The sequence below is a fragment of the Callospermophilus lateralis genome, chromosome 14 (genome assembly GCF_048772815.1).
Source record: "Callospermophilus lateralis isolate mCalLat2 chromosome 14, mCalLat2.hap1, whole genome shotgun sequence".
Lineage (NCBI taxonomy): Eukaryota > Metazoa > Chordata > Mammalia > Rodentia > Sciuridae > Callospermophilus > Callospermophilus lateralis.
This window is the reverse complement of record NC_135318.1, coordinates 19,608,856-19,628,011: the sequence shown is the minus strand read 5'-3', so window position 1 is coordinate 19,628,011 and position 19,156 is coordinate 19,608,856. Positions and strand designations below refer to the sequence as shown.

Sequence of the window (19,156 nt, the reverse complement as noted above, 5' to 3'; positions counted from 1 at the left end):
ACCACTCCTTGGTATTTATTCTGAAGAATTAAAGTCATCATACTATAGGGAGCAATACATGTATACCCCTGTCTACAGCAGCACAATTCACAATAGCCAACTATGAAACAGCCTAAGTGTTTATAAGTCAACGAATAGCAAATGTGATAGATACACAATGGAGTTTTATTCAGTCATAAAGAAGAATGAAAACTATCATTTGCAGGAAAATGGATGGAACTTTAGAACACTGTTAAGCAAAAAAACCAAACTTTTTCTCTCATATGTGGAAGCTAGAGAGAAAAAAGGAAAAGAATGCTGGGTGTGGGAAGAGGATCTCATGAAATCAAAGGGGGATCATCAGTAGAGGGTTGGGGGGAAAGAATACCGAGGAATTATACTAGCCAGATTACAGTGTTATATTTGTGTGCACGTACAAATATGTAACAAAGAACCCCACCATTATGTAAAACTCTAATGCACCAATACAATTTTTTTTAATATTTATTTTTTAGATGTAGATGGATATAACACAATGCCTTTATTTTTTTTTATATGGTGCTGAGGATCGAACCCGGGTCTCGCCCGCACTAGGCAAGCACTCTACCGCTGAGCCACAATCCCAGCCCCCCCAATACAATTTTTTTAAAGTAGCATTCCACTAGATAAAAGGAAGAAGACAAACAAAAGTTAATAAGAGATAATTCCCATCCTCAAGCAATTCACAGTATTATCCAAGGTTATATTACCTAATTCATTCATCTGACATTTAAATGATATTAGACTAGCTATTACTTTGAAAAAGTTACATTTTATGTTTATAAGAATTTGAGGATCAAATATTTTTTAAACTAGTTTTTTTTTAAGAGAGAGAGAGAGAGAGAGAGAATTTTTTAATATTTATTTTTTTAGTTTTTGGCGGACACAACATCTTTGTTTGTATGTGGTGCTGAGGATCGAACCCGGGCCGCACATATGCCAGGCGAGCGCACCGCTACCGCTTGAGCCACATCCCCAGCCCCAAGGATCAAATATTTTTAAAATCATAATTAAAGATCAAAATTTCTTCCTGAGTGTTTATGAATATGTGGGAAATACATTCAGTAAAAGTGTGATGAAACAAAAAGAAGAAAGGAAGTAAATAGAATATGATTAAAATACTGTTAGCAAAGTGCTGGCAAGGATGTGGGGAAAAGGGTACACTTGTAAATTGCTGGTGGGACTGCAAATTGGTGCGGCCAATTTGGAAAGCAGTATGGAGATTCCTGGGAAAGCTGGGAATGGAACCACCATTTGACCCAGCTATTGCCCTTCTGAGACTATTCCCTGAAGACCTTAAAAGAACGTACTATAGGGATACTGCTACATCGATGTTCATAGCAGCACAATTCACAATAGCTAGACTGTGGAACCAACCTAGATGCCCTTCAGTAGATGAATGGATTAAAAAAAATGTGGCATTTGTACACAATGGAGTATTACTCAGCACTAAAAAATGACAAAATCATGGCATTTGCAGGGAAATGGATGACATTAGAGCAGATTATGCTAAGTGAAGCTAGCCAATCCCTAAAAAACAAATGCCAAATGTCTTCTTTGATATAAGGAGAGTAACTAAGAACAGAGCAAGGAGGAAGAGCATGAGAAAAAGATTAACATTAAACAGGGACGAGGTGGGAGGGAAAGGGAAAGAGAAGGGAAATTACATGGAAATGGAAGGAGACCCTCATTGTTATACAAAATTACATATAAGAGGATGTGAGAGGAAAGGGATAAAAAAACAAGGGAGAGAAATGAATTACAGTAGATGGGGTAGAGGGAGAAGATGGGAGGGGAGGGGAGGGGGGATAGTAGAGGATAGGAAAGGTAGCAGAATACAACAGTCACTAGTATGGCAATATGTAAAAACGTGGATGTGTAACCAATGTGATTCTGCAATCTGTATACGGGGTAAAAATGGGAGTTCATAACCCACTGAATCAAATGTATGAAATATGATATGTCAAGAGCTTTGTAATGTTTTGAACAACCAATAAAAAAAAGAAAAAAAATACTGTTAGCAAAAAAAAGCAACCCATAATTCAAACGTTTATTAGACAGATTCCATATCTAAAGTCCCTCCATTTCTCTAACCCATTCTGACAAAAATAGAGTAACTAGTACAGTAGGTCTGACAGGTAGTAGGAAAAAAATGATGGAGAATATTGTTTGCTTCTACTGACCAGAATTACAGGCTATGGCATGAAAGCCAGACTCACAGGAGGAACCTACTTAAATTAAGCCTTAAATTCTTTTTGTTTTGTTTTGTTTTTTGGTACTGGGGAATGAACCCAGGAACACTTTACCACTGAGGTACATCCCCAGCCTTTTTTATTTTTTATTTTGAGAAAAGGTCTCATTAAATTGCTACGGCTGGCCACAAATTTGCAATCCTCTTGCCTCAGCCTCCAGAGTCTCTGGGCCACTAAGCCTGGCTTAGTCTTATATTCTTACTAAATTTTCACTGAACTTTTAACTCTTACTAAGCTTTCAACCTTCACTGGCATAGTACTCTACCATTTACAGGCCTTTACTACATAATATATATCATCATCACATCAGAACCTCTACAGAACGAAGGAATCCTAAACTGATAGGATCATCTGAACTTAGGAACCAATATGAACCCCTGATACTGCCTATGAAAAAGTGGGAGGGCGCTGGCTACTTTCACTTCACAAATCTGTACCTAGAACCACATGATATAGCCACTAGGCCAGATAAACTGGAAAATCATCCCTTTCAAGTTCTCCATCGATTGCAAAATACAAAGTTATAAGAAATTCAAATCACACACAAAAAAGATTAATGTATCACATGAACACTTAATACAGTACACAAAGTACAATGTTCTTAATTCAAATGTTCATTGAATGAGTCTCATTCAGTAGTTTTCCATAATTTTAATTTAGACCTAGAAGAAAGTCCTTTATGAGCCAGCTGTGGTAGTACACATCTATAATCCCACGAATGAGGCATAAGATAGGAGGATAGTAAGTTCAAGGCCAACTTGGGCAACTTGGCAAGACCCTGTCTCAAAATAAAAAAGGGCTGGAGATGTAGTTCAGTGGCAGAGCTCCCTTGGGTCTAATCCCTAATATGGGGCAGGGGAGGTCCTGAACTGACAGTATGTTGACATGAAAAACTCTTTTTAAATTCTGAAACTTTATTTCTAAATTTCTATTTCAGAGGACCAGTAAAAGTTAAGAATACAGAGTTAAATACAAGAAGGCCTGTTTGCCTACCTGGATTTCAATTATTTGACATTCAATAATAGCTGATGAGAGCTCAAGTATAGCAAGAAAGATTAATGAGATTATAAAAGGCACCAAACAATAAACCTAAACAACACTAAGTACTCTAGCCTTACACATCTGACTATTTCTTAAGGTCATATATCACTTGATATAAATAAAGAAACTCTACATGGTCTAGTGAATCAACAGGAGGAAGAATAACTTAAACCTTCCATATGTATCAGGAAAAAAAATACAATTTTTAAAGGTGCTAAGGTATTCATTAATAAATTAAGGGTATTTATTGAATTAAATTAAATTAATTTAATAAATTAAAAGTACTTATTAATGTTTGTTGAATATACTTCTATTGTGCATATACCAGAAACCTGAACCTGCTATCTAAACCAGTTAATACCTAGCGTGACTTCCTTGGCTCTACAATGCATTAGGCCCTGGGAAAATGATCAAGGATCATAGCCTGAGTTGGAGAGAATCATTTCAAAGCAAAAAAAATCTCTAATCATAAGCATGCTCAGAGGACGTCTAACCTAATACTCCATTGTGTGTCTTACCCTCTTCTAGGAGAACAGGTAAAACAGACATCTGGACTTCTAGTTACCAAAACAAATCAAAATTTGTACCTTCTAGAAGCAATCAATCCAGTGTTAAAAATTTTCTGTAAACTAACAAATCCTCTCCACCCTATATTTTCTATCCTGTGATTTCATTTTGCTCCACAAATGTAAGCAGACAAGGGTCTAATTTTTCTTATAAAAACAGTCCTTCAAATATTTGGAGATAGCTCTCCCTATCATACCTAAACTTCCCTTCGTCCATTTCTATATCCCTTTGGCTTCTCCTCTTTTGCCATGGTTCCAGCCTCTCTCATCAGCTATGTCTAGGGATTGGACAACCAAGGATTGGAGAGTTTTTTCTGTATAAGCCAAATAGTAAATATTTTAGGATATGGAAGCCAATAATCTCTATAACAAATATATAACACTGTCATTGAAACCAGAAAGCAGTAACAGAATATATAAGATAATAAGCATGGCCTATTTTAATAAAACTTTATTCATAAAAACTGATGGCTTGGGGGCTTTGTTTGACAACCCCAGCAACAGACAATCCAATTTGTTGTTAATCCAACACAAAAGTTGATCCAGGGCAAAAGGAATATTTCAAATGGTACCTGAGTGGAGATAACAGCATGACTATGAGTCTTTTTTCTTCCTCAACACCACATGCTGCTCAAAATACTCATTAATTTTCAGTGGCAACAAAATTACTCAGCAGACATATTATGTATGTATGCACAGCTTTGCAGTCATGTGGCCCCCTGGCCTTTCCAGTATGAACTGCTAAGCCATCCTGCTCTATGGGAATATGAAGTTGACTGTTGTAATTTAAGACTATTGTCCTGTATACAGGCCATTTTAACAGCTAAAGCTGATCTCAAATTTGTGATTCTCTTGTTTCAGCATTCCTAGTCACTGAATTACAGGCATGCACAACTAACCCCATCTGAAGTTTCGATTAATGAACTTTTTGGTTAGTTGAACTCTTGCAAATTGACTAAAATGCATTCTGAAAATATTGGTGGGGGGTGGCAACCTAGAACTCAGTTTCTCCTCTTATACTCTCAAAACAGGGTTCTGACACCATGTTCACAAACCCAGCAAGCAACAGATTCTGCAGAGGACACCAGCTGGGTGTCTACACAATTTTACTCTAATATGCACCTGGAGGATCCAGTCTCCAAGACTACCCTGCCCCCAACTTTAGAAGTCAATCACAAGCCCCAGGTTGTCTTACCTGTGCTTCTGACCTACTAGCTATACATTGGGTTCCCATACCTGCTCCTTGAGTTTGATTAACTTGTTGGAGAGTGTAACCAAAAGCTCAGTCCTCACCTACAATGCCAATACAGTAACGAAGACAAAATCTTGAAAAAAAGGAAAAAGATTTATTGCTATGCCAGCAAAGAAGAAACACAGTGGACTCCTGTTGCAAAGGCTGTGATTCTGAGATAAAGTTTCTACCCTCTCCAGATTTTTTCAGCTCCTGACTCAGTTACCCAAGGAAACAGTTATGTCCTCATAACTTTCAGCCTATAAATCTGATCATGCTAACAATGCCTTCCCTTAAGTCTATAAAAATGCTAATCAAGACAGAACTTTTAAGCCTTTTCTCAAGACTGTCATTACTACATTTAATAATTTTTATTTAGGTACAGAATTCCATGTCATCCAATGCAATTATGTCTATCTTACAAAGGAAATTTTCCATAGTATTAGTGCCAGGATTATCTTAAAATAACATTTTGCCAATATCAGAAAGTCTCAAAACTTTTTTTCTTTAACTTTAGTCCAAGTCAGGAAATAAAGCAGAACTCATTCTTTCAATGGGTCAACATATATTTATGACTGAGGCCCATGGATTTTGCCAAAGACTATGCTAAATGTGGGACAACACTGGTGAAAACCAAAATGTTTCCTGAATTAATCCAGTATACAAATTAGGGTGAGATAGATGGTAAGAAGAAAAACAACTAAATGATCACAAGTTGAGAAAAACACTATAAAGGAAATAAACAGGGTGTTGTGTAAGAAGACACAAAAGGAGAGAAGTCAATATTAGAGTCATACTGTCACTCACCAAGGAGTATCAGGAGCCACCAGAAGCTCAGAGGCAAGAAAATATTTTTCCCAGAGCTTTTGGAGGGAGTGTGGCTCTACCAATATCTTGATTTTCCAGATTTCAAGCCTCCAGAACTGTGAGAAAATAAATCAGTTCTTTGAAGTCTCCCATTTGAGATAATTTTTGTGGTGTCCCTAGGAAGGGGAGTGTGTTGAGTCAGAGTGGTCAGAAAAAGCTTCTCTTAGGAGGGGATGTTGAAGTTGAGCCCCAGAAGATAAGAAGACAGGTAAAGATGTATGAGACATAACAGTGAGTGAAAGCAGCAAAACACTAAACATAATGTGCTTTACAGGTTCCATTTGAATGAACATCAAAAACTGATAAAATTATAGCAAGAGAAATCAAAATAGTAGTTTGGTGAGAGGGACTGAATTGCAGGGCTTCTAAAGGTGCTAGAAATAATTCTGTATCATGATCTGGGTGGTGGTTACATGTGTACATACATTGGTAAAAATCCATTAATTTATATACTGAAGATCTGCATATCATTTGTACATTAAAAAAAAAAACAAAGAGAAAAAAGAGAAGGGCTGGGGCTCATGATACAGCACTTGCCTGGCATGTGCAAAGCTCTGGGTTCAATCTCAGCACCTTTACCATATGATGTGTCCTACCTAGTAAGGCAGCTTACATAATCTGCCCAGAATCACTCAGTTACACAGCTTGGAAATGGTCAACCTGACATTAAATAGGAGTCTCTCAATCTCCCTGGGACCCTGAAAAAGAGCAATTTTTTGAGATATCTTTTTATGTTCCTTACATTCATTCATTCAAAAATTAAATATTTACTGGGGACCCAGCACAATATTATTTCTGCCTGCGTCTTATCTCCCTTCCTAAAGCATAAGATTCTTAAGGGTAATAGATATAAAGCATCTATTATATCTATAATCAATAAGCCTTAGTGCTTTCTCACACTTACCCTCAAGAGGAACTGTATCTAAATTTCTTAAGAATCCATAGCCCAGTGGCTTGCAAATTAAACATGCTCAATATGTTTATTGAATATGAATGAACAAAGATCTATTTGACGTGTGTGTTTTGAAAAGGACATAGGAAATGAGTCTACAATTAAGAAGGAAATTGACAATATGTATACTCAGAAAAATGAGAAATTATATCCCATCTATGTATGATACATCAAAGTATATAAGTGCATTCTACTGTCATATATAACTAACTAAAACAAATTTTTAAAAATGGAAAAAAAAAATAAAAATAAAAATTCAAACTCAGGATTTGAAAAAAAAAAAAAAAGAAGGAAATTGACTCTAATAAAAAGGAAAAGGATGAAACTGCCTCCTAGGCCTAAAAGTATTTCCCTTATCTAAGTACTATATTTAAATCCCTTCTGTGTACTAATAAGAAAACTGAACTGACATGTTTCTATGTTCATGTGCTAAGTACAGAGCTTTGGGCAAATTATGAATCAGACTAAGGCTATCATCCCAAGTAATGCTCTACTGTCTATAATCTAATTTCCTCTGATATGTATTTCTTCTACTCAATAGATATATTAAAGAGAATAGAGCCCTTACTATCTTCCTATCAAAATAACCAATTTTATCTGCTTCCTCATTTTATTTTTATAAAATAGGTAAGGTAAATATCCCCTGTTTTACAGATAAAGAGATTATAAAATTCAGAGATTAATGTAACTAATAAACAAGAAGGTCTAAACTGCAAGTCCTTTCTGTGTCCAATAAAGATCAAGTCATCTCAGAGGACTTCTACAAAACTGATCCCTTTGTTTTAAACCAGACTACCCTATCCTGGCTGGAATATAATCATGATGTACCTAGGTCCAATCTTCTTCCAATACACATCTTTCTCTCTTCCAATTTGTGGTAGACACATCCTAAGGCAAACCTCAACAAGTCACACTATATATAATCAATCTTCTGGATGGTTCATTTCACCTCCTTGAGAGTGAAACCTGTGACTTGCTTCTAACCAATAGAGAATATAGAAAAGGTGAAGGATGTTATTATCTTGACTAGGACACATCACATGGCAAAGGAAGCAAAACATCACCTCCATGATTATATTCCACTACCCAATACTCTATCTTAGCAGTCTGGAGAGAAGGCCTCCCATTGACCTTTAACAAGCAAACATCAATGGCATGAACATACAGAAAAGGATCCTGAGCTCTGAATACAGCCTGGAGGGCATCTGAGCAGAACAGTCAGCTAATCAATGCCCCGACTCTTGACCCAGAAACTGAGGCAATAAATGTGTTACTTCATAACACCAAGTCTGTGGGAATTTGTTACTCAGCAATAGAAAACTAATAGGCCCAAAGTATGTAGAATCAAGTGAGCTGTGTTCAGAAAACCAACGAGGAAGAGTGCAAGAATGAATGAACAATCTATATGCTGTTGAGAGACATTTTTTTAAAAGAAAAGTAATAAACATTTCTGAAAGTACTACATCATCTTTTTTTTTAATTTTTAAAGTTTGTTCTAATTAGTTATACATGACAATAGAATGCATTTTGACACACTGTACACAAATGGTGCCCAACTTCTCATTCCTCTGGCTGTACATGTTGCAGTCACACCAGTAGTGTAATCATACATGTATACAGAATAATGTCTGCCTTATTCTACAGTCCTTCCCATCCCCACAGACCCTCCCTGCCCCTCACTCTGCACAACCCAAAGTTCCTTCATTCCTCCCTTCCTACCCACCACACTATGGATCAGCATCCACTTATCAGAGAAAACCTTCAGCCTTTGGTTTTTGGGGATTAGCTCATTTCACTCAGCATTCTACATCATCTTTTCTAACAAGATACCTTTCTTTAACATGATTATGCCTCTACCATTTTATTCATACAGACAAAGCTTTTTTTTTTTTTTTTTTTTTAATGGAACAGGTGGGAAGTGCTGGGGACAGAACCCAGGACTTCATGCATAAGAAGCACATACTCTAACTGAGCTACATCCCCATCTCCACTGTCTTGAGATATCTTGAGGCTCAAAATCAAGTCTATCTGATGTCTGAGAGCTAACATAGGAACAAACATCATAGAACGTAACTTCTTATTGTTTTACATTGATTTCTTGGTTTTTCTTAACTGCTCTTCAGAATGCAATACAATTGACCATTTCTTTGATGTGATGGTTTTCAAAATATAGTAGCCTAATCAGAGGCAAAGTGTGGCATATCCTGATATAGCTACAGAATAAGGGGGGGGGGGATGGGACCAAGCAATCGATCTTTTAACAAGCCCTTCTGGCAATTTTGATATAAGATAGCTATTCTAGTAAAAAGAAACAAAAAATTTACTCAACTCCTGGCCTGAAGGATAAGCCACCAGCAACAGTTTAGTGATCAACCTTTAAATCTCCTTTTGGGCTGGGGATGTGGCTCAAGCGGTAGCGCGCTCGCCTGGCATGCGTGCGGCCCGGGTTCGATCCTCAGCACCACATACAAACAAAGATGTTGTGTCTGCCAAAAACTAAAAAAAAAAAAAAATAAATATTAAAAAATTCTCTCTCTCTCTCTCTCTCTAAAAAAAAAAAAAAAAAAAAAAAAAAAAATCTCCTTTTGGTGATTTCAAATCTGCACTTTAAGCAAGAGGTATAGTATTAATAAAATTCAGCAAGAATTCATTAAATGCCTATTAAATGCAAGGTGGCATTGTGCTATAATCTACTAAGATATGAAAACCACAAATCTAAACTTAAAGTGCAAAGAGGGGGTACATTAATTCCAAAACAAATAAAAAGTTTCTTACAGTATTTTTTATCAATACAAATCTTTAGAAGCTACACCCACAGAGAACATGACTCAGTGAATTATGGAGTATTCACTCATTTCAGTGAATTCTGTCATTTATACCTACTAATAAGTCAGAGAGAAGAGGGTGATAAGATTAGTTAGAGCAAGGAGAAAATAAAAAAAAGTTATGGTGACAAATAGGTTCACTTGCTAGACTTAAGCTCTAGCAGGAGATGAGAAGGTAAGAAAAGGAGAGGAATTTAGTGAAGGAACTATTTGTTGAGGAATCTGGATATTAAACACATGGTAAACACTGCATATCTTTATGCAGTATTTGAGAAAAAAAAATATTTATTTTGCCTGTTGCACTACTCTACATCATGAAAAAGGAGAAGAAATCAGAAAGTAAAGATTGGTCATGGGACCCAAGCTAGACTTAATCTCTCATTATTCTTTTCATCTGCCCTTTAAGTTGCAATCCTTTACTTCCTTTCCTAAAACACACTTTCTCTTGGTATCATCTTCTGGAGGTGTGTGTATATGTGCATGTTATAAGCTACCTAATGTCAATAAGCAGGGAAGCACAAATATCAAATTTTGTTTTTATTTACTTAACACTAATTTGGCATTATGTACCAGGCACTTTGCAAAATACTCTTTCAGTTTTGTTTTTTTTTTTTTAGAGAGAGAGAGAGAACTTTTTTTTTAATATTTACTTTTTAGTTTTCGGTGGACACAACATCTTTATTTTATTTTATGTGGTGCTGAGGATGGAACCCAGCACCCTGCGCATGCCAGGCAAGCGCGATATCGCTTGAGCCACATCCCCAGTCCAACTCTTTCAGTTTTAAATAGGTACTATCCCTTTTCACGGAAAAGGAAACCAGTTAGAAAGATAGTTCATCTGCTAAAGATCACACAGCTACCATGTGGGTTCTTTTTAACTAAATATTAGTCCCAAAACTAACTGCTTAATAAAAAGCCTTTTATCTCAATTAGAGCTAATCGTAAATGAAATGTTAATATAGCAGTCTCCCCTTATTCACAGTTTCACCTTCCATGGTTTTGGTCAACTATGGTCAGTAAATGAAACGGAAATTTCCAGAAATAAACAATAATTTTATCCTTCCTAGGCAGGATGTTAATCATCCCTTTGTCTAGCATATTCTGTATATACTACCCATTAATCACTTACTAGCTGTTTTTGTTTTCAAATCAACTATTGCAACTCACATTGATTATATTAAAGTAACACTTACATAGTAGCCTAACACTACAGCACAATGTTATGACATTCACCTCACTTCATCTCATCAGACAGGCATTGTATCATCTCACATCATTACAAGACGAATGAGTATGGTATGAGATATTTTAAGAAAGAGACCACATTCACATAACTTTTATTATAGTATATTGTCATAATTCTTCCATTTTATTATTATTGTTGTGAAACTCTTGCTGTGCCTAATTTATAAATAAAACTTTATCATAGGTTTGTACACATGTATAGGAAAAAACATACTGTATTTAAGATTCAATACTATCTGAGGTTTCAGATGTTCACTGAAGGTCTTAGAATATATCTCCTATGGATAAGGGGGACCACTGTATTCAACTAATGCATGACTAGTAAATACAAGCCCACCTGTATCTACTAATTTTAAAACTGGGGAGAGACTAAATAAAATCAGAGTTTTTCCCCCCCCACTGTACATTTGTAAACATTAGACACATTCAATTAAGCATGTCACTGAAGGTCTTTATTTGCATATTTATATATCCTTTTTTTATAAATTTTCATTTATTCTGTGCAGTTTAAAGTGAAAATTAGAACATCATACAAACTACAGCAGCATGGTTATACATCTTCAACAAAAACAGTACCAACAGGGCAGAGTTTACATTTCATTCTTAGTTTAAGAGGCAGCACAGCATGAAGAACATGACTTCAGATCCTGACTGCCTGGGGTCAAATACCAGCTCCACTATTTATTAGTTGTGGGATCTTGAAAAAATTACTTAAATTCTGTGCCTCAGTGAAACAGGTAAAATAATAGTCCCATTGTGAATATTAAATGAAATATATGTAAGGCACTTACTTCAAGCAATGCAAGGCATATAGCATATGGTATATAAATGTCTTCTATCATTACGATTCTTTGGTATTTAGTGTGATGTTGCTCTCTAACTGCAATTTTTCTTTCCTCAGTCTGTCCCTCACATATCTGTCCCACCACTTCTTTTTGCTTTTAACATGCGATGGTCTTTGGGCCTCTGTGTTTCAGTTCCCATAGTTCTCTCTGACTGGAACACATTTCCCCAGTGGGAAAACTCTTATTCAGCAAAGTTTGTAAATTTTAATCATTACAGCAGTTAAAGAAACAAGCCATCATTGGTGAATTGATATTCCAGAAGGTAAGAAAGATCCACTTGAGATGTTTCCACTGTGAAGCACCTGAAGCTGTAGTAATCTTCTCCCTGCCACTGAATCTCTCTTTCACTCTGCAGAATTTTCCCACCTATCCTTCTTTTGCTCCTTCAGGAAGATTCCTCCATCTCTGCCAATTGCAGAAAACAATTCTTTGTATGAGACATTTGTAAATCTTTACCTAAGACCACTAGATTATTGTTCAAGCCTTATTATTGTACTTACAGAAAAGAAATAAAATAATCTAGGTATAACTAAAGACAAGTTATGCTTGAATTAACTGTTAACATCCAGGTAATGTCATAATTAACACTGTATTGTATCAGCTTACGTCATAATAAATGAAAATCAAAAGATCAAGAATTTCTCATACTATTTCTACTATGGCTCAAGAGGAAAAATGATTACAAAAAAAGATTACAAAATCTTTAAGAGTGTTACAAAAATTTTCTCTAATAGGGACAATTCATCCACAAATGATAGTTCTTTAGATCAAGACATTACTTCATTTGAATTCCAAATCCATAAACCACACCTTCCTGTGGTCCCATCTAACAGAAGTGCTCGGCCAAGATTACTACAAAAACATTTATTTATTTGTTTGTCTGTTGGTTGGTTGGTTGGTTGGTACTGTGGATTGAACCCAGGGAGGCTTTACCACAGAGCTACCCCATCCCTTTTTATTTTTTATTTTGAGACAAAACCTCAATAAATTGCTAAGGCTGGTCTTGACTTGCAATCCTTCTGCCTCCAAGTCACTAAGATTACAGGCCTGCACCACTACTCCTGGCTTGTAAAAATAATGTTCTAAAAAGCATTATAGCATAGTTCTTCACAAACCCTGCCTCAATGACTGCCACCTCTATCCACCCAATCATCACAAATCCTGAGTCATTCCAGACTCCTTACCTTTTGTGTGGCATACCCCCGCAAAAAAAAAAAAAACAACTCCAGCTTGTTAATCATCACATCTGTCAATCTTAAATCAAGGAGCAGAGGATCAAGCAGGTAAACTGAACAAAGCAGACCTGCGTGAAACACCTGGACTAGGAGAGAAATGGCAAACTAGGGGGAAATTCCCATTTTAAAAAAATTAAGAACAAGCACTATTCAGCTTCAGCTGATAGAGGAAGTTCAGGAACAATGTTTTCCAACATTCTGATATTTAAAGAGCATCCTGAAATCTGGACTTTTATGGGGAAGATCCTAGTTTTTGAAACAAAGTAAGGATCAAATTAAACAATCTGGTAGACAAATTCGGTATGCGAGTTTAACAGATTTTACTTCTACCTTTAGAATCCTCACTTTCTCTTTCCTATCCCCACTTCCTTGATGCAGGCCTTCAACAGTTTCAATATAGTTTCAATACAGGAGCATCCTAAAGGTCTTCAGATCACTCCTACCTCTTAAGCTCCTATCTCTCACCATGCACAAAACTCAACTCAAAGTGGAACAAGGACCTAGAAATTAGATCAGAGACTCTGCTCCTAATAGAAGAAAAGTAGGCCCAAATCTTCATCATGTCGGATTAGAATCCGACTTCCTTAATAAAACTCCTATAGCGAAAGAAATAAAATCCATCAAATAGGATAGATTCAAACTAAAAAGCTTCTTCTCAGCAAAAGAAACAACCAGTGAGGCGAAGAGAGAGCCTACAGAATGGGAGAAAATCTTTACCACACACACATCAGATAGAGCATTCATCTCTAGGATATATAAAGAATTCAAAATACTTAACACCAAAAAATAACAAATAACCCAATCAATAAACGGGCCAAGGAAATGAACAGATACTTCTCATAAGATGATATGCAATCAATCAACAAATATATGAAAAATGTTCAACATCTCTAGCAGTTAGAGAAATGCAAATCAAAACTACTCTAAGATCTTATCTCACTCCAGTGAGAATGGCAGCTATTAAGAATACAAACAACAGGGCTGGGGCTGGGGCTCAGCAGTGGCGCACTTGCCTGGCATATGTGAAGCACTGGGTTCAATTCTCAACACCACATATAAATAAATAAAGGTCTACCCACGACTTAAAAAAATATTTTAAAAAAGCATACAAACAACAATAAGTGCTGACAAGGATATGGGGGAAAAGGTACACTTATCCATTGCTGGTGGGACTGCAAATTGGTACAACCATTATGGAAAGCAGTATGGAGATTCCTCAGAAAACCTGGAACAGAACCACCATTTGACCCAGTTATCCCACTCCTAAGTTTATACCCAAAGGATTTACTATAGTGAGGCAGCCCCATCAATGTTTATAGCAGCAAAAAAACTATGGAACTAACTATGGAACCAACCTAGATGCCCTTCAATAGATGAATAGATAAAGAAACTGTGGTATATACACACAATGGAATATTATTCAGCATTAAAAGAGAATAAAATCATGGCATTTGCAGGTAAACGGATGGAGTTGGAGAATATCATGCTAAGGGAAGTAAGCCAATTCCCAAAAAAACAAAGGCCAAATGTTTTCTCTGATATGTGGATGCTGATCCATAATGGGGGGGGCAGGAGGGAACATGGGAGGGAGAAACTTTAGATAGGGCAAAGGGGAGGGAGGGGAAGTGAGGGGGCATGGGGATGAGAAAGATGGTGGCTAAGAATTGTAATGCAAAAATAAATAAATATTTTTTTAAAAGAAAGATGGTGGAATGAGATGGCCATCATTACCCTAAGTACATGTATAAAGACATGAATGATGTGACTCTACTTTGTATACAACCAGAGACATGAAAAATTGTGCTCTATATGTGTACTATGAATTGAAATGCATTCTGCTGTCATGTGCAACTAATTAGAACAAATTTAAAAAAAAAAAAAATTCATCCACCTCTGCCAGGACCCCTCTTCCCTCTTCAGTCTTATCTTCTGCCACTCCACCATTTTGCCTAAACACCTTTTCTAATTTCTTGTAGTTTCCAGAATATACTCTCTCAAGGCCTGCCATCTCTTTATACTCCACTGATCACCTGTGATGTCTTTTCTCCCTTTCCCATGGTAATACTTAGCCTTCAAATTTCTATACTAAGCTCTGCCACCTCCTTCCCCTCAGAAATCTCTCTCAGCACACACCCTCACTCTCATCCCTACTCCCTGGAAGCGGCATCCTCTCTTCTTCCATAGCACCCAGCACTTACTGACTGCACTTACTATTTATAACTATTTATTTACATGTCTATATACCACCAAATTAGGTTCTCTAAAGTTAGGAATTTCAGTTTAGCTTAACTTTGCAGCCCCAATGCCATGTCTCATACAGTGGTCCCTCCATAAATGCTTGCTGAATAAACAAAATAAAAAACAAGGAAGGCTGAAGGCCAGATTGGATTCTGGTTCTTCAGCATTGCCATTAAGATGCTGAGTCTCTTTACAACCTCTTAACTTAATACTAATAAATTCACAATTATCACAATTCCTGTAATTAGATGATTAGTGACAGCCAAAGTAATTACTGAAATAGCAGAAAACAATTCATTATTATATTCTTGAAACCAAACAAGGTTATTTCACCAAATACTTCCTCTGAAGCAAAATGATACAACTTGAAACTAGCTGCTACACTATCAAAATTATGCCTTCCCTAGATCAAATGTGCAAACCACAAGAGCAATTTCACCCTTAAAATAAGTGGGAAAAATCCCTCAACTACAAAGACCCATCCAAAAGAAAAGATGGGGGAGGGGAGGAATGGTAGGTCTCATGATGAGCATGATTATCTGAAGTTACGTTTTTAAGCAACAAAGAACACTGGTAGATGTGGCTGACATCTTCACTGTCAAAATGCAAGAGTATCCTTTTAATATCCAGCTGTACAGCTCCTTTTACACACTTCCAAAATGGTATTCTTTTCCATTTTCATTCCTTCAATATTTATTAAGTACCTCTTCTGTTCACATTACTGGGCTTAGACCTTGATTATTCTGAATAAGACAACTATCAGCCTGCCCTCCTAGAACTCATGTTCTAAAAGAGAAAGCAGACAATTAACTAATGATTCAGCCTGTTTAACAGAATTGTATTAAGTATCACAATGGAGAATACAAATGTTAAGAGGGATATAACATAGAATCCATGCCATGCTTTCTTCTGTACTAAAAATCAATTACCTTGCAGTTTCTTAGGAGGGAAACCTAATTACCCTCCTGTGTGTGCATTCCTTTCAGTAGCTATTCAATGTAACTGCCAGCTTTCCAACTGTAGCTCTCAGGTGTACCTCTAGGGAAGATAAGAAATTAAACTGGTTCAAAAGTAATTTTTCCACAGCTGCTTTTATAGTATTAATTTTTCTCTACATCTCTTTGCTTTATTATAAAGGGTCACACCAGGGAATTAAAATCTCTTTTGAGTGTTTTGACTCTTTACCATTTGTGGTGGGGAAAAGAATGTTTTGATTCAATGAGCTTATAAAGCACTTACTATCTGAAGACCACACAATGGAATGCAATGACAGAAAGAAAAGATCTCTGTGTGCAATTCACATTCCAGCAAAACTGACCACACATATTCTTCCTTTAGACACCCTTGGATTCATTTTTTTTAATATAAATATAGTACTGAGTACAAAACCCTTTACTAGAAGAATGTTTAGGTTATAAATTTGTGCTCTTCTTTTTCCAAGGAAGCCTCACTGTAACTAAAATAACATCAACAAATTGTATTTTAGTGAACATTGGACACTTGCTAAATTGACCTTTGTTTTCTGGGACATAGGAAATCTGCTGTCAGACACAGGAACTGAGTAAAATATGAGAACAGGGAAAGAGATAGGAACAAAAAACTTACACTGGTAAATTAGGGCATTTGTCTAGCTGAAAAAATATATCTAGAGAAGATTGCTTATAAGAAAGGAAAAGGGAAATTCCCTCTTAGTGTTCCAAATAAAACAGCTATCTTTTTATTCTGAAAGTCAGACCCTAGTAAGGAAAAAAATATTTTACATGTCAATATTTACAATGCAGAGCAGATAACAAAAAGGGGGGTAGAGCTTAAAGCAAAACAGAGTTATCTAGGTTAAATAGTCTTCTGAAATGAAAGTTGTAAAACCCTGCCCTGAGTTACCAAGGCAGCTCTGGAACCTCTTCCCACTTAAAATTTTAAGACAAGTCATCACCTCAATTCAAAATGGTGTAGCACAATATTGCTCAAAAGCAAAGAAACATTAACTGGATGGCTTTCTACAGCCTTTACAGTTTTTTCTATCCCAGTTAAACAAAATCCATTATGATTTTTCCAGTAATCCATCCATTCCACAGATGTTTATTTATTAGGTGCCTAGTACTGGAGTAGCACTGTGCTCAGGCCATGGTGGTCCACAAAATAAGTCTCATTACTCGGACATTACATTCTAATGAAGAGACACACTAAAAGAGTAATTCCAAAACAGAACATTCAAGGAGAAAAGGGGCGCTTCGGGAAGGCTTATCTGAGGAAGTAACATTTAAAGCTGTGACGATAAACGTGTAACAAGGATGAAAGGTTAAAACTCTTATTCCAGGTTTGGGCAAAAGGTTAGTAAAGTCATTCATTGATACAGAGGAACTAGATTTCGAAAAAAGCTTAACAGCCAGAATTTACTGGGCGCTCATTATGTGCCAGGCACTTCTCAAATCCTTATAATCACTTAGCAGAGTAGGAACTATTATTCCCTGTTTACTAGCAAAAAAAAGAGAGGGCTGAGTGGGGTTAAAATGACTTGTCCAGGACCAAATAAAGAAACTTTGACTTCAGATTTACATGTATTCGAAAGCAGCGTTCTTTCCACTATACAATCCTTCTTGTGCACATCTATTTCATCTGGCAGCCCCACCGCCACAAGCCACCACTGAGGAAGCCTCTTTCCTGGGAGCAAAAGTGGAATGCACCCACAGTAAGGCCTCGGTAAGTCACTCCCCCTCCCGGGGCCTCATCCGAGAGATGATCATCTCCATCTCTGAAGTTGTATGCAAGAAAGGCAGGTAGAAAGTTCATTCAAACGAAGACAATTCCAACACAGAAGGAAACAGAATCCTTTCTGGGAGCTTAAAACAATAATGTCATAATTATTATTATTAAAAAGAGATAAGATAACTATCGCTCCACTACAGTTGAGCGCCCTTCTAAGGAAAAGAAAATCTCTGGGGAGGGCGCCGTGTCAAGGCAGCGAGCTTAAGGTGCTCCCACGCTCCCCGATCCCGGCGCCAGGACTCGCAGGACCCGGCATTAACGCTCGCCAGCGCGCCCCGAGCCACGCGGCACAAGGTGACACGGACCTCGCCAGCCCCTCAGCTGCCTGGGCGCGGCCACAGCGAGGGAGAGGGGCGTCCGCCGGCCCACGCTACCTTGTATTTATCAAAGCCAGCCAGCTGCTCCGGGCTCACGTATTCGTAGCCAGCCATGGCGACCCGAAAACCCAGCGCAGCGACTCTCCGCGACGAGACGGCGAAACACGAGCACCAAAGCGGCTGGGCAGGACTGGGAAAGACTGGGCTGGGAAAGAAGGTAGAAGAGCCGCGCTCCGCCCACCGCGCACGCGTAGCCGCCTCGGCCACTTCCGCCGCCCTAACACGCAAGCGCGGCCCTTGCTTCTCCCCGCCCACCGGAGAAGGGGCGCTGCCCGCTCGCATGGCCCGCCCCATAATGCCGTCTCGGCCCAATCAGTGTCGATCAGGCAACACTAAGTCCCGCCTTCCAGCTCTCCTCGTCGTTTCATTTGCTAGCGTCAAAATTGGTGAGCTGAGGTAAATCAGGAGAGGAGGTGAAAGGTCAACTTCCCAGCGGACCTTGCTCTTGTCTCTTCGGGAGGCGAGCGTATTTTGGGTGCGCACCTTGGTGGATATCTGGAAACCCTCTTAATCCTAGGGGAAGGGGAAGTGCATGCGAGCCAGTGGAGGAAAGAGGATGTAGTTCGCTCGCTGCGTGGAAGTAAAAGAGCAAAGAAAGGTTGGTGCCAAAGCTTGCTTCCAGCACATCTCCTGTTATGATGCGCTGCGTGCAGTAGAAGCTCAATGAACAGGATTTGATGTAGGGAAGGCTGAATTAC

The 19,156-nt window shown here is 37.7% G+C and overlaps 1 protein-coding gene across 1 annotated transcript in view; it reads right to left on the bottom strand.

Annotated features, from left to right (window-relative positions):
• Positions 1-18,588, bottom strand: part of Selenoi (selenoprotein I) — a 45,201-nt gene extending 26,613 nt beyond the window's left edge. Inside the window, exon 1 of the mRNA XM_076833032.2 lies at positions 18,456-18,588. Coding sequence (XP_076689147.1) covers positions 18,456-18,512 — 57 coding nt within the window. The 5' untranslated portion in view covers positions 18,513-18,588. The remainder of the gene's footprint in view (positions 1-18,455) is intronic.
• Positions 18,589-19,156: the final 568 nt, after the last annotated feature.